Below are 14481 nucleotides of genomic sequence, written 5' to 3'. Positions count from 1 at the left end.
TTCAGCCTTGGTTCCATCAGACCATAACACAATTCCCCCCATGCATTTGGGAGACTTCAAAGGTGTTTTTGCAAAATGAAGCCAGGCTTGGATGTTTCTCTTGGTAAGATAAGGCTTCTTTCTTGCCACCCTACCCCATAGCCCAGACATATGAAGAAGAGAGAAGATTTTTGTCACATGTACTACACAGCCAGTACTTGCCAGAAATTCCTGCAACTGTTGTGCAATGTTTTCTCCACTTGATGATGACTGTCTTCACTGTGTTCCATGTTATTTTTAATTCATTTGGAATTATTTTGTACCCTTCACCTGACTGATATCTTTGAACAATGAGATCCCACTGATGCTTTGGAAGCTCTCTGTGGACCATGGCTTGTGCTGGAAGATGTGGCTACAAAAATGTGAGGAAAAGCTACTAGAACATCTGAACTTTATTTGGGTTTAATCAAAGGCACTTTAAATGGTGCAGGTGTGTGCTGACTCCATGTTAACATGAGTTTGAATGTGATTGGTTAAATCTGAACACAGCCCCGTCCCCAGTTACAGACCCCTTTCCAAAAAATTTGAATGTCATGGAAAAGTTGTTTAATTTCCATAATTCCATTGAAAAAGTTAAACTTTCATAGATTAGATTCAGGGCCCACAATTGAAATGATTTCAAGTATTTATTTGTTTATTTTTACATAATTGTAGTCAGGAAACAACAGAACACAGCACCCAAATCATGACTGACTGTGGATATTTCACACTGGACCTCAAGCAGCTTGGGTTCTGTTCATCACCTGTCTTTCTCCAAACCCTTGGAACTTGATTACTGAATGAAAGGCACACTTTACTTTCATCAGAAAAGAGGACCATGAACCACTGGCCAACAGTCCAGTCTTTCTTTTTCCTCTTTTTTTCTGCAAAAACTGAGAAGTAAATGGCGATTTTTTCACAGTATTCTAAATTTTTCAAATTCTGTTTTTGTGGGTTTTATGAGCTGGAAGCCCAAATTATGTAAAAATAAACAAATAAATACTTGAAATTGTTTAGACTGTGGGCCCTGAATCTATAATCTATGAAAGTTTAACTTTTTGAATAAAATTATGGAAATCAAACAACTTTTCCATGATATTCTAATTTTTTGGAAAGGGTCTGTATAAGATGGTGCGCAGACTTTTGCAACCTCATTCTTTCAATTTTTTTTTAATTTTTACTTCATCTCCCTGAAATGTATCAGTATGTTTTTCAATTGCATTGTGCAGGTTATAGGTCACATTAAAGGTGGAAAATACTGTGAAATTATTTATTTATATTGTCTCTCCTCAGCTTACTCTCCATTATCGTTTTGAAGCCCTCTCATCCGAAAATAGAGACAAACTAGTCCAACTGAGCGACTGAAACAACCACCAGGAAAACGTCTCCACCACTGCTGGGACTGAATTCCCATCAGTCCAAATCCTCCAAAGCCCATCTAAAACTTCTCAGAGCAGCAGTACAGAGACACTCTGGTTCCACATACAGCCATCGACAAACACCGCTCTACTCAATGCATCAATGCTGGCCGACCACGACGACGGAGGCTCCCCATCAGCCAGCCGTAACCCGCTTACCATCAGATGCTCCTGGTCAGCGTAACAGGTTCACACACATTCCTTGTTACTCATTATTGGTGATTAAATAACTAGGAACATTGGATTATTTAATGACATCACACACTGTATTCCAGGTGCTACAGTTCACACTATCTGAGACAAACTGAACCAAATGCTACCCACGCTGCCACCAACTGTTACTAAAATAGTGTTACATGTAGAAACAAACAACGTGAATGGATGTGAACCATGAGTGAGTTTAACCTTCCCTCACCAAAGAACAAACAGTACATGGATTGATGTCGTATGTGTTTGTCTGTTCTGTCTTTGATGGAATATATATGTATTATTATTATTATTATTATTATTATTATTAATAAATGTCTGACTGCCGTAAGGAGCCGAGGCAACGATTTATCAAGTGAACGTGATGCCGTCATCAACTACAGCCATTATAATGAAGATCTCTGTCATCATCCATATCTGTCAAGTTTAGAATTTGAAAGGGAAATTTTCTGGCGCCCATTACGAGCCGTCCCACCCGCTCAACCAAGCAGTATCCCTTATATTTTAATATAGATGTACAATAAATCTAAAATACCCACTTGTCGACCACTTACTAAATACAATTATATGATTATAATCTGGTAGGTTGACCTTTATTAACAATGAAATACTGTGAACATTCCTACTAGGGCTGGTGATATGGACTAAAACTCATATCTCAATATATGTTCTCAAAATGGTGATATATGATATAAATCTTGGTAATTTTATCAAATAAAGTCTGACTAGAAAAACAATTCTGGGTTAAATTTGCTGATGCTAAATGCTACACAGGGACATTTATTAGCAAACAGCTGATCAATATGTGTCACTCATTAATCATCTAACTGAGCTTTACATGTTGTTCTGAGAAGTAAAAGCAGCAACTGCTAAAACTAGTATTTTGATACATAATAAGCTATGATATATACATATATATATAGATATATGAAATATTATAGTTTTCTATATCGCCAAAATAGAAAACTCGATACAACTTGAATCTCGATATATCGTCCAGCTCTAATTCCTAAATTATAAAACAGTCTAAATAAAAACATAAATGTGTATATGAAGCACATGTGTTTATTTAATATACTTACAGTTTATATACAAGTCAACACATTGCATATTTATTATTAATTTCACGTTGCTTGTCTTTAAGTCAGACATTTACATTTTATTTTCATTAGACATTTTACTATAATTTCTCATACTCACTCATGTGGTTCTCTGGTATTCACTAATGACTTATTAGACACATTTATTACAGACTTTACATTCTTCAACACTTTATACAGCAGTGTATATTTGTGGAGCTTGTGAATGGCTGATTTTTCATGGTGACTTCCGCGGTGGTAAACGTTAAAATCTCAGTTATTAATCTAACAGAACGTGTAACTGTGTCCCATCCTGATGGTCTTTAGGAAGATAAACTCTGTGTCACATTTCACAACATATTTACACCAGTTCTTTGTTTTTTTTGCCGGAACATCTTCATTCATGCATATCTTTTCTGAGTTCCACCAAGCCAGGCCATTTCAAGTGGCAGTTCTCACGAGGCTAGTGACGGCGTTCGGTTTAGTAAAGCATCTTTTATTTATTACATAAAAATACGGGAAATTTACAGGAAAATACTAATACGGGAAGATGGCGGGAAAGAGGGGTAAAATATGGCAGTTTCCCGGCCAAAACGAGATACTTGACAGGTATACTCATCATCTAGTATCCATAGAAACACACTAAAGCATTGATCTCTTTGTTAAGACAAATAAAGTTGTATAGCTGCATGTACCTGTTCTTCTTCTTCTGATTTTTTTAGTGGTAGTTTCCTCTTCCTCTTCTTCTGTATTGTTGGAGGCAATTTGATTATAAATGCATTTTATTAATGGTAAATGGTAAATGGACTTGATTTATATAGCGCTTTACATCTTGCCCAAGGACACTTCGACACATAGTCAGGTACTGGGATCGAACCCCCAACCTCTCGATCAGAAGAAGACCCACTACCACCTGAGCCACGGTCTCCCACAGTGAAACTACAGATAAAACACAGAGCCTATGAGTGTTCATCAATGTCAAACCTCATGTGTTCTGTTTGCTCTAATTAATAAAAGTTATTAATATAATAATATAGTACATGGTGTGAGTAAATGATGTAACAGGTTATAAACACAGCGTTGACAGAACAAGCTGAAAAGAACACTTAGAATGTGCTGACATGGCTTATTGTCAACTATTGGAGGATTTGGAGAGCTGTGCTCTCTGCAGGAGAACGTCTAAAGGCTCCTCCCCCAAAATATAGTGACTGATTAATGCTGTGATTGTAAATGTTGGAGCGACAGACAACGTGCACTAAAGCCATCCCAGTGCACATCCAGCTGCTGTCTGAGCCTCCATTGGTGAGTGTTACAATGATTAGAAATGATTGATCAACCTCTGATGATTTATTACAACATCTCTATGGGTCATAGAGGGATACGGTTACGTACTGAGTCGTTGTTCAGGATGTTTGTTTATTAGTTGATCCTTGATTTCATTTATAGCTTTGGTCAGAATCCACTGGAAAAAGTCTGTTCACACATTCTGAACCTCCTATCTTCAAATAAGGTCTATTATTTTTTCAGTGATAAACATTGAATGAGGTCAAACTGACATCAAGAATAATAGGATGGTTAAAAGGATAGCTGCTACCATATATGGTCAATTGGAGGCGTGTCTTAATGTAAATGATCCTGAACGTGTGCTAGTTTTAGAACAGGTGGGATTAATCAACACTGCTGTGTGTACGACATCTGTCCACACGCTTCATAAATACTGATTCTTTTTGTACTGGTGCACATTCTACATTTCATTGGTCTGAACGTATTTAGAACCAGTTCTATGAAAGGATCAATAAATGAGGCCCCTGGACCATCAGGAAGACAACCAGCAACCTTCTTTATGTGGACTCACTGTGGGTCAGTAGATGGACCTCCTTTGAAGTAAATGGGTCTGTCCATGGACTGGTCACTTCTAAAGGACACACAGCTGGGTCCAGGTCCACGTCCAGGTTCAGGTGTGAGCTGCTTCCTGGTCCTTGAACACACACACACACACACACACACACACACACACACACACACACACACACACACACAGTGTAACACTGATGTACAGAGGTGTGAGTGCTGAGCTCTGACGTGGTCTCACCTCTGATCTTCAGTCTGGATCTCATGTTGTTCCTTCACCGTGTCCTGATCCATCTCCACGTCATGAGATGATGAGCTGAAAATATGAGTGTGAGACAGACAGCGCTACCTGAGTATCATGGTAAAGAGTGAAAACACACAATAGAGAAGATAAAAGATGTCAAAGCTATGAGTTTCACAACAAATATCTGGAGCTCTGAAGTTTAACAGCACACTGACTGGATGAGAGTTAGTGCTATACACTGTGATGCTAATGCTAAATGCTACACACTGTGATGCTAATGCTAAATGCTACACACTGTGATGCTAACGCTAAATGCTACACACTGTGATGCTAACGCTAAATGTTACACACTGTGACGCTAACGCTAAATGCTACACACTGTGATGCTAACGCTAAATGCTACACACTGTGATACTAACGCTAAATGTTACACACTGTGATGCTAACGCTAAATGCTACACACTCTGATGCTAACGCTAAATGCTACACACTGTGATGTTAACGCTAAATGCTACACACTGTGAGGCTAACGCTAAGTGCTACACACTCTAATGCTAACGCTAAATGCTACACACTGTGATGCTAACGCCAAATGCTACACACTGTGATGCTAACGCTAAACGCTACACACTGTGATGCTAACGCTAAATGTTACACACTGTGATGCTAACGCTAAATGCTACACACTCTGATGCTAACGCTAAATGCTACACACTGTGATGTTAACGCTAAATGCTACACACTGTGAGGCTAACACTAAGTGCTACACACTCTAATGCTAACGCCAAATGCTACACATTGTGATGTTAACGCTAAATTCTACACACTGTGATGCCAACGGTAAATGCTACACACTGTGATGCTAACGCTAAATTCTACACACTGTGATGCCAGCGCTAAATGCTACACACTGTGATGCTAACGTTAAATGCTACACACGCTGATGCTAACGCTAAATGCTACACATTGTGATGCTAACGCAAAATTCTACACACTGTGATGCCAACGCTAAATGCTACACACTATGATGCTAATGCTAAATGCTACACACTGTGAAGCTAACACTAAATACTATACACTGTGATGCCAACGCAAAATGCTACACAGTGTGATGCTAACGGTAAATGCTACACACTGTGATGCTAACGCTATGTGCTACACACTGTGATGCTAACTCTAAATGCTACACACTGTGATGCTAACGGTAAATGCTACACACTGTGATGCTAACGCTGTAAGCTACACACTGTGATGCTAATGCTATATGCTACACACTGTGATGCTAACTCTAAATGCTTCACACTGTGATGCCAACTCTAAACGCTACACACTGTGATGCTAATGGTAAATGCTACACACTGTGATGCTAACGCTATATGCTACACACTGTGATGCTAACTCTAAATGCTACACACTGTGATGCGAATGCTTCACAAATTATTACCGAGTAACGTTTTCTAGCTCGCTATAAAAACGTGAACTGGTACATATCTCGGTCAAAATAAATGCTAACAACACCAAATCTGAGATCCTTCGTTGGCATGTGACTGTGGGGGTATGCACCAAATTTGAATAATTTAGGCCACCAGGGGGCACTGCAAATGTGGAATATTTATATCTCTTAAAATGCCAATTTTTACCACATTTGATGGGTACGATCTTGGGTCCCTCCTGATGCCATATCTCAAAGTTATTCGTGATTGGTCAAAATGGGCGTGGCTTATTACATCATAACATATAAATGCAATTTATTTCAGATGAATTATTATTTTGAGGGCTGTGAAGTTTACACGGTAGATATACAAGACTACAAAGACCACCCATACCAAAAATTGCACCACTCGGTGGGGGGGTCTCTGTGGCTCTGGGTTACCCTACTCCTGCTAGGTGTTGAAACTCTCATTGATCCCCCTTACTTTTATTTATAATGTATTTTAATTTAATTAAATTATTTAATTGATTAACGTATTTTTACCTAATTCTCTTTTCTTTCTCTCATTTTCCTTCTCTTCTCTCAATCTATTGTGCATATATATATATATATATATATATATATATATATACATATATATATATATGCCTCCAATTGGAGGGTCAGTCACTTGGTACCAGTGACAATTGCTGGATTCAAGCGGTATTGCAGGAGTTACAAGTTGGCTATTCTCCAAAAGTCACATGTACAGATAGAATAGAATGTCCTGGTTTGATGACACACACATACAGATGTGATTACAGACACACAGAATGAATTACACACAGAAAACTATGTTTATAAATCCTAATTCTACACACGTTTGTATTACACACACACACACACATAGTTTTGTTACAATAATGGCCTCATACAGTAAATGGACTTGATTTATATAGAGCTTTATAACCACAATGAAGCAGTCTCAAGGCGCTTTACATATCAGCTCATTCACCCACACATTCACACACCAATGAGACAGGACTGCCAGGCACTTGTCGACCACTGGGAGCAACTTAGGGTTCAGTGTCTTGCCCAAAGACACTTCGACACATAGTCAGGTACTGGGATCGAACCCCCAACCTCTCGATCAGAAGACGACCCACTACCACCTGAGCCACGGTTGCCCACAGTGAAACTACAGATAAAACACAGAGCCTATGAGTGTTCATCTATGTTAAACCTCATGTGTTCTGTTTGCTCTAATTAATAAACGTTATTAATATAATAATATAGTACATGATGTGAGTAAATGGTGTAACAGGTTATAACTACAGCGTTGACAGAACAAGCTGAAAAGAACACTTGGAATGTGCTGACATGGCTTATTGTCAACTATTGGAGGATTTGGAGAGCTGTACTCTCTGCAGGAGAACGTCTAAAGATGGAGCTGATCTGTGGCTCCTCCCCCAAAATATAGTGACTGATTAATGCTGTGATTGTAAATGTTGGAGCGACAGACAACGTGCACTAAAGCCATCCCAGTGCACATCCAGCTGCTGTCTGAGCCTCCATTGGTGAGTGTTACAATGATTAGAAATGATTGATCAACCTCTGATGATTTATTACAACATCTCTATGGGTCATAGAGGGATACGGTTACATACTGAGTCGTTGTTCAGGATGTTTGTTTGTTAGTTGATCCTTGATTTCATTTATAGCTTTGGTCAGAATCCACTGGAAAAAGTCTGTTCACACATTCTGAACCTCCTATCATCTTTAAATAAAGTCTATTATTTTTTCAGTGATAAACATTGAATGAGGTCAAATTGACCCCAAGAATAATAGGAGGGTTAAAGGGATTGCTGCTACCATATATGGTCAATTGGAGGCGTGTCTTAATGTAAATGATCCTGAACGTGTGCTAGTTTTAGAACAGGTGGGATGAATCAACACTGCTGTGTGTACGACCTCTGTCCACACGCTTCATAAATACTGATTCTTTTTGTACTGGTGCACATTCTACATTTCATTGGTCTGAACGTATTTAGAACCAGTTCTATGAATGGATCAATAAATGAGGCCTCTGGACCATCAGGAAGACAACCAGCAACCTTCTTTATGTTGACTCACTGTGGGTCAGTAAATGGACCTCCTTTGAAGTAAATGGGTCTGTCCATGGACTGGTCACTTCTAAAGGACACACAGCTGGGTCCAGGTCCAGGTCCAGGTTCAGGTGTGAGCTGCTTCCTGGTCCTTGAACACACACACACACACACACACACACACACACACACACACACACACACACACACACACACACACAGTGTAACACTGATGTACAGAGGTGTGAGTGCTGAGCTCTGACGTGGTCTCACCTCTGATCTTCAGTCTGGATCTCATGTTGTTCCTTCACCGTGTCCTGATCCATCTCCACGTCATGAGATGATGAGCTGAAAATATGAGTGTGAGACAGACAGCGCTACCTGAGTATCATGGTAAAGAGTGTAAACACACATTAGAGATGATAAAAGATGTCAAAGCTCTGAGTTTCACAACAAATATCTGGAACTCTGGAAGTTTAACAGCACACTGACTGGATGAGAGTTAGTGCTATACACTGTGATGCTAATGCTAAATGCTACACACTGTGATGCTAATGCTAAATGTTACACACTGTGATGCTAACGCTAAATGCTACACACTGTGATGCTAACGCTAAATGTTACACACTGTGATGCTAACGCTAAATGCTACACACTCTGATGCTAACGCTAAATGCTACACACTGTGATGTTAACGCTAAATGCTACACACTGTGAGGCTAACGCTAAGTGGTACACACTCTAATGCTAACGCTAAATGCTACACATTGTGATGTTAACGCTAAATTCTACACACTGTGATGCCAACGCTAAATGCTACACAGTGTGATGCTATCGGTAAATGCTACACACTGTGATGCTAACGCTATGTGCTACACACTGTGATGCTAACTCTAAATGCTACACACTGTGATGCTAACGGTAAATGCAACACACTGTGATGCTAACGCTATAAGCTACACACTGTGATGCTAACTCTAAATGCTACACACTTTGATGCCAACTCTAAATGCTACACACTGTGATGCTAACGCTATATGCTACACACTGTGATGCTAACTCTAAATGCTTCACACTGTGATGCCAACTCTAAATGCTACACACTGTGATGCTAATGGTAAATGCTACACACTGTGATGCTAACGCTATATGCTCCACACTGTGATGCTAACTCTAAATGCTAAACACTGTGATGCTAACGGTAAATGCAACACACTGTGATGCTAACGCTATAAGCTACACACTGTGATGCTAACTCTAAATGCTACACACTTTGATGCCAACTCTAAATGCTACACACTGTGATGCTAACGCTATATGCTAAACACTGTGATGCTAACTCTAAATGCTTCACACTGTGATGCCAACTCTAAATGCTACACACTGTGATGCTAATGGTAAATGCTACACACTGTGATGCTAACGCTATATGCTCCACACTGTGATGCTAACTCTAAATGCTACACACTGTGATGCCAACTCTAAATGCTAAACACTGTGATGCTAACTCTAAATGCTACACACTGTGATGCCAACTCTAAATGCTACACACTGTGATGCTAACTGTAAATGCTACACACTGTGATGCTAACTCTAAATGCTACACACTGTGATGCCAACTCTAAATGCTATACACTGTGATGCGAATGCTTCACAAATTATTACCGAGTAACGTTTTCTAGCTCGCTATAAAAACGTGAACTGGTACATATCTCGGTCAAAATAAATGCTAACAACACCAAATCTGAGATCCTTAGTTGGCATGTGACTGTGGGGGTATGCACCAAACTTGAATAATTTAGGCCACCAGGGGCCACTGCAAATATGGAATATTTATATCTCTTAAAATGCCAATTTTTACCAAATTTGATGGGTATGATCTTGGGTCCCTCCTGATGCCATATCTCAAAGTTATTCGTTACTGGTCAAAGTGGGCGTGGCTTATTACATCATAACATATAAATGCAATTTATTTCAGCTGAATTATTATTTTGAGGGCTGTGAAGTTTACACGGTAGATATAGAAGACCACAAAGACCACTCATACCAAAAATTACGCCACTCGGTGGGGGGGGGGCTCTGTGGCTCTGGGTTAGCCTACTCCTGCTAGGTGTTGAAACTATCATTGATCCCCCTTACTTTTATTTATGATGTATTTTAATTTAATTAAATTATTTAATTGATTAATGTATTTTTGCTTAATTCTCTTTTCTTTCTCTCATTTTCCCTTTCTTCTCTCAATCTATTGTGCATATATATATATATATATATATATATATATGTGTCTGAATTTAAAGCAATTTAAACATAAATACATAAAGTTTATCTTCTTGAAGCATAAATGTTAAATGGATAAAATTGTATATATGTGTGTATATACATGTGTATGTGTGGAGACATGAATGTATAGTTGATTACATAAATTGTATTATATAGCTATATACCAATTAATTTTGTGTATATACTTTATATATGAATATTTATAGTGTAAATAGGTGTATATTATAAGAAGATGATATGTATAGTACTAGATATTACATGTGGTAGGATCATATAATTATATACTTCCTCCTACTCCTTTTAGAACATGTACAGTTTTCACCAGTAGGATTTTTATACCATTTGTTCTCTTTGATTTGTTTGATGTATTTTTATTTTTTCTTATTATTATTATTATTATTTTTTTTTTCATTATCATTCCTTTCCCCAGGGGCATCGGACTGGGGTGGTAAAGGGGTCTGAGTACCCAGGGCCCAGGGCAAGGGGTGGGGGGCCCTCAGAAGTCTGCTTATTATATATATATATATATATGCATTTGAAACATTTTTAGATTATTTAAATATGTAGGAAACTAAACCACATCAAGCGTAAAGCTTCCCCCTTTGCTAGCAGGAATTAACCAAGGAGCCTGTTTTTGTGTTGTCATCGAACTGTTTACACACAACTGCCCCCGCAACTTTGAGATGCAGAGCTAACCCCACTATGTGGTCTTTGAACTCAATACCGGAGCCGCAGAGACTGAACCAACTATTTGAAGTACTCAGTACGAACCCTTCTTTTTGCGATTCCCCACGGGGGGGGGGCTTCTCCCCTTCTTGCCAAACAAAAGGACCGGAGAACCCAAGGACAGTTTCCCCCTATATCACCTCTCTGCAATATTTAGGACCAAAAGAAGAACATCCCTCTTCCCCCCTTTTTTTAAACAGATACTGTGGGATGCTGTAAGTTCAAAGAACGGTCCCAATGCCCTCTGACCCCCTGTGGTGAGATGTCACAGGAGGACACTTACCAGGCCCCGTAACTGAGATGTCTCCCAGGTAAGAAGGGAGAACAAAGAAATTGTATTATGTTTGAAAAGTTAGAAATGAGAACAACGAACATGTGTTTGACTGAAAAATTACAAATGAAAACATTTTTGGAATGATTTCTACAGAAATTGAAATTGCAAATATTGCCTGTTCAATCACACTCATTTCATGTAATTCAATAACCAACAGAATGTTATTTTAAAGTGTTTATCATTTAAAAGTGCTTAAAAATACCAGAAAACATCACAAAAGTTAGTTTGAGGTATTTACTGCGACCATATAGTTAAGAGGAGGCATAACATGATTTTTGACATTTATGTGTATGAGTAATTACAAGTAAAATGCATTAATTAGTTCCTAAAGTGATTCGAGGCTAATTCCTAGTCGTGTTTGGTATCAAACTCTTTCATTATAGATGATATTTCAAGATATGATGTTGAAAAGATGTTTTGAAATATGTGGAATTAATTATTAGGCATTCTTTTATGTTTAGAATCATCCCTTGTTGTTTGTCACTCCATTCATTCACATATACACTTGAGACACACCCACAAGCTGAAAGCAGAGACATTGACCAATCACCGACATGATCACAGAATGATCCACCAAGACGCCACCTCCAAAATGCATCCACAAACTCCCTTTAAAAAAAGAACAGAAACGTCAGTTTTTTGGACGCGGGCGTTCATGCTCACCCGTGTTCCCTCATGTTCCAATCTTTTCATTTATTTCATTTTATTTTTAGTTGAAACAGTTAGATTTTGGAGTTAACAGCTACTTGGTTCGGACGAATCCGGCACCTAGTGACGTGCGTAACAGCCGAAAGGAAGCCCGGCCCGCGACCCACTGTGGTTAGCCAAGAGCCATTATCTAAGCCAGCTGCGAAGGCCTAACCGCCCGGATCGGCTGAAGGGGCTACACTCTGTTGAACCGAAACAGAACCAACGGTGGCACGTCCGGCTGTATTTTTTCAAACAGCACCTCCAGGTCCAACCCTGACACCAGCTTCAAGGTACAAGAACGAACTTTCATCAGCAACTTCACCCACAATAGATCACATACATATCTCCATAACTACAAACTTACACGCACTAACAACATGCTACACACACAGTACATCTCATTCATGTTTGTTCGTCTCCCCTTTGTCCGTCCTCCTCTCTTCGTTATGAGCTCTCTTTATTTTATTCTTTGATTTTATGATCTTATTATTCGAATATGTATCCTGCATTTTTATTCAATATTTAGTAGACTAGCTTTCTCCTAGCATAGTGATTTCACTTTATTACATAAAATCCTCACATTTATTAGCCTAGAAATGCATTTTATCATGATTTAATTATCCCATTTCAATTGATATTTTGACTGTGTTAATTGTTGACTTTTGAATAAAAGTTTAAACATAATCTTTGATTCCTCTGATTCATTAAAGCTGTGATGATGGTGTAGATGTTGCTGGTAGAATTCATTTTTCCCTGGTTTCACATTGATGAGTTTAGTCTAAAACTTAGACATATTTCTCCTGTTAAAAGGAGTGGCACCCCGCAAATTTGAAGTAATATTAATAATCATAATTAATATTCCTAGTTATATAACCCATTAATAATAACTCATCTCCTCCTACATATTTCTGACACCTCCAGATGGGACAGCTGAAGCCATGAACACAGCGTTAATGAATAATCATTGAATCAAAAGCCGGTCTAAAAACTGAACACTCCAGTTGCCAGATTGGTTCGGAAGCCGCCGAGCCCCGACCAATGTTGTATTCTAAGCAAAGCCGCCGCGCTAATGCTTAGAAACTGAATAAATAAGACTGCCGTGTCTTCGTGTTTTAAAGCGCTATTGTCATGAAAGGCCGCCGGGCCGAAAAAGTTAAAATTAATCACTGCGCCGTCAGTGACTGTGACTTCAGAGGTAAACAGTAAGTTGCCAGAATCGGCAAAAAACCGTAAAAAAGGGAAAAGATATGCAGACAGTGCAAACTAGGACTTTGCTACCCCGAAGAGCTCTGAAACTCTGGTATCTGCCGACGCAAACAAAGAGTAAGTCGTCTGAATCTTCCGTGTCCTGAACACGGACAAGCTATCGCTGTATTAGCTCATGTTAGCTCATTGTGGTTGGAACACGTGTGTAACGCTCCGGAAACCGGAAGCAAGTGTGTCAAGCCACCGCTCATACACAAAGACAGGCCTTCCTGTCCCTTTTTGAGACGCGACTGCCCCTCGTGGCGAGCTCGCGAATAACAGGCTAACGAGAGCCGAAGCTGAGCAGCAACCGCCTGCTATTAAGCAGTTAGCATTCAGCTAACCTAACGCGCCCAGTGAGGCTTTAAACACATTTAAGTTACAGCGTGTCTTTTAGACACGTTTTGCTTGACAACTGTGCATCGATACAGCTGTCTTTACCGTAATTTTGCGGGAATCGTGTGGTTTTAAATGTGCTCGATCTGATTTTGCCATCTCGCAGAAACACACGCACACGCACGCGCGCACGCACGCACGCGCACACGCACACACACACAAGGCTCATAACTAAACGGAAGTTAAGCCATTAAAAGGGTAATCTTATTAAAACTAAGGTAACTCATTTAAATACAATTGACGCACTAAAATCAAGGTTTAACAAGATTTAAACCAATTTGAAAAAAATAATTAAACTAAAACAGTTTAAATAAATAAAATTAATGATTAAAGTAAAATACACATTTTACTAAATGATTAATCCAGTGTGATTAAAATTAAATCAATTTGATTAAAAACAATTAAATTGAATAGGAAGTTAATTAAATGAAAGCAAATAATTTAAGAAGGATTTATTAATTAAAATAAGTTTAATAA

General features: G+C 38.9%; 1 protein-coding gene across 1 annotated transcript in view; it reads right to left on the bottom strand.

The window, feature by feature from the left end:
• LOC114460891 (NLR family CARD domain-containing protein 3-like) overlaps positions 1–14481 on the bottom strand; it is a 67168-nt gene that overhangs the window by 15990 nt on the left and 36697 nt on the right. The window contains 1 exon segment of the mRNA XM_028442768.1: positions 4578–4700. Within this exon segment, the coding sequence (XP_028298569.1) occupies positions 4578–4700 (123 nt within the window).

The sequence above is a fragment of the Gouania willdenowi genome, unplaced genomic scaffold (assembly GCF_900634775.1).
Source record: "Gouania willdenowi unplaced genomic scaffold, fGouWil2.1 scaffold_83_arrow_ctg1, whole genome shotgun sequence".
NCBI classification, from domain to species: domain Eukaryota; kingdom Metazoa; phylum Chordata; class Actinopteri; order Blenniiformes; family Gobiesocidae; genus Gouania; species Gouania willdenowi.
This window is presented reverse-complemented; position numbering and strand designations above follow the sequence as displayed.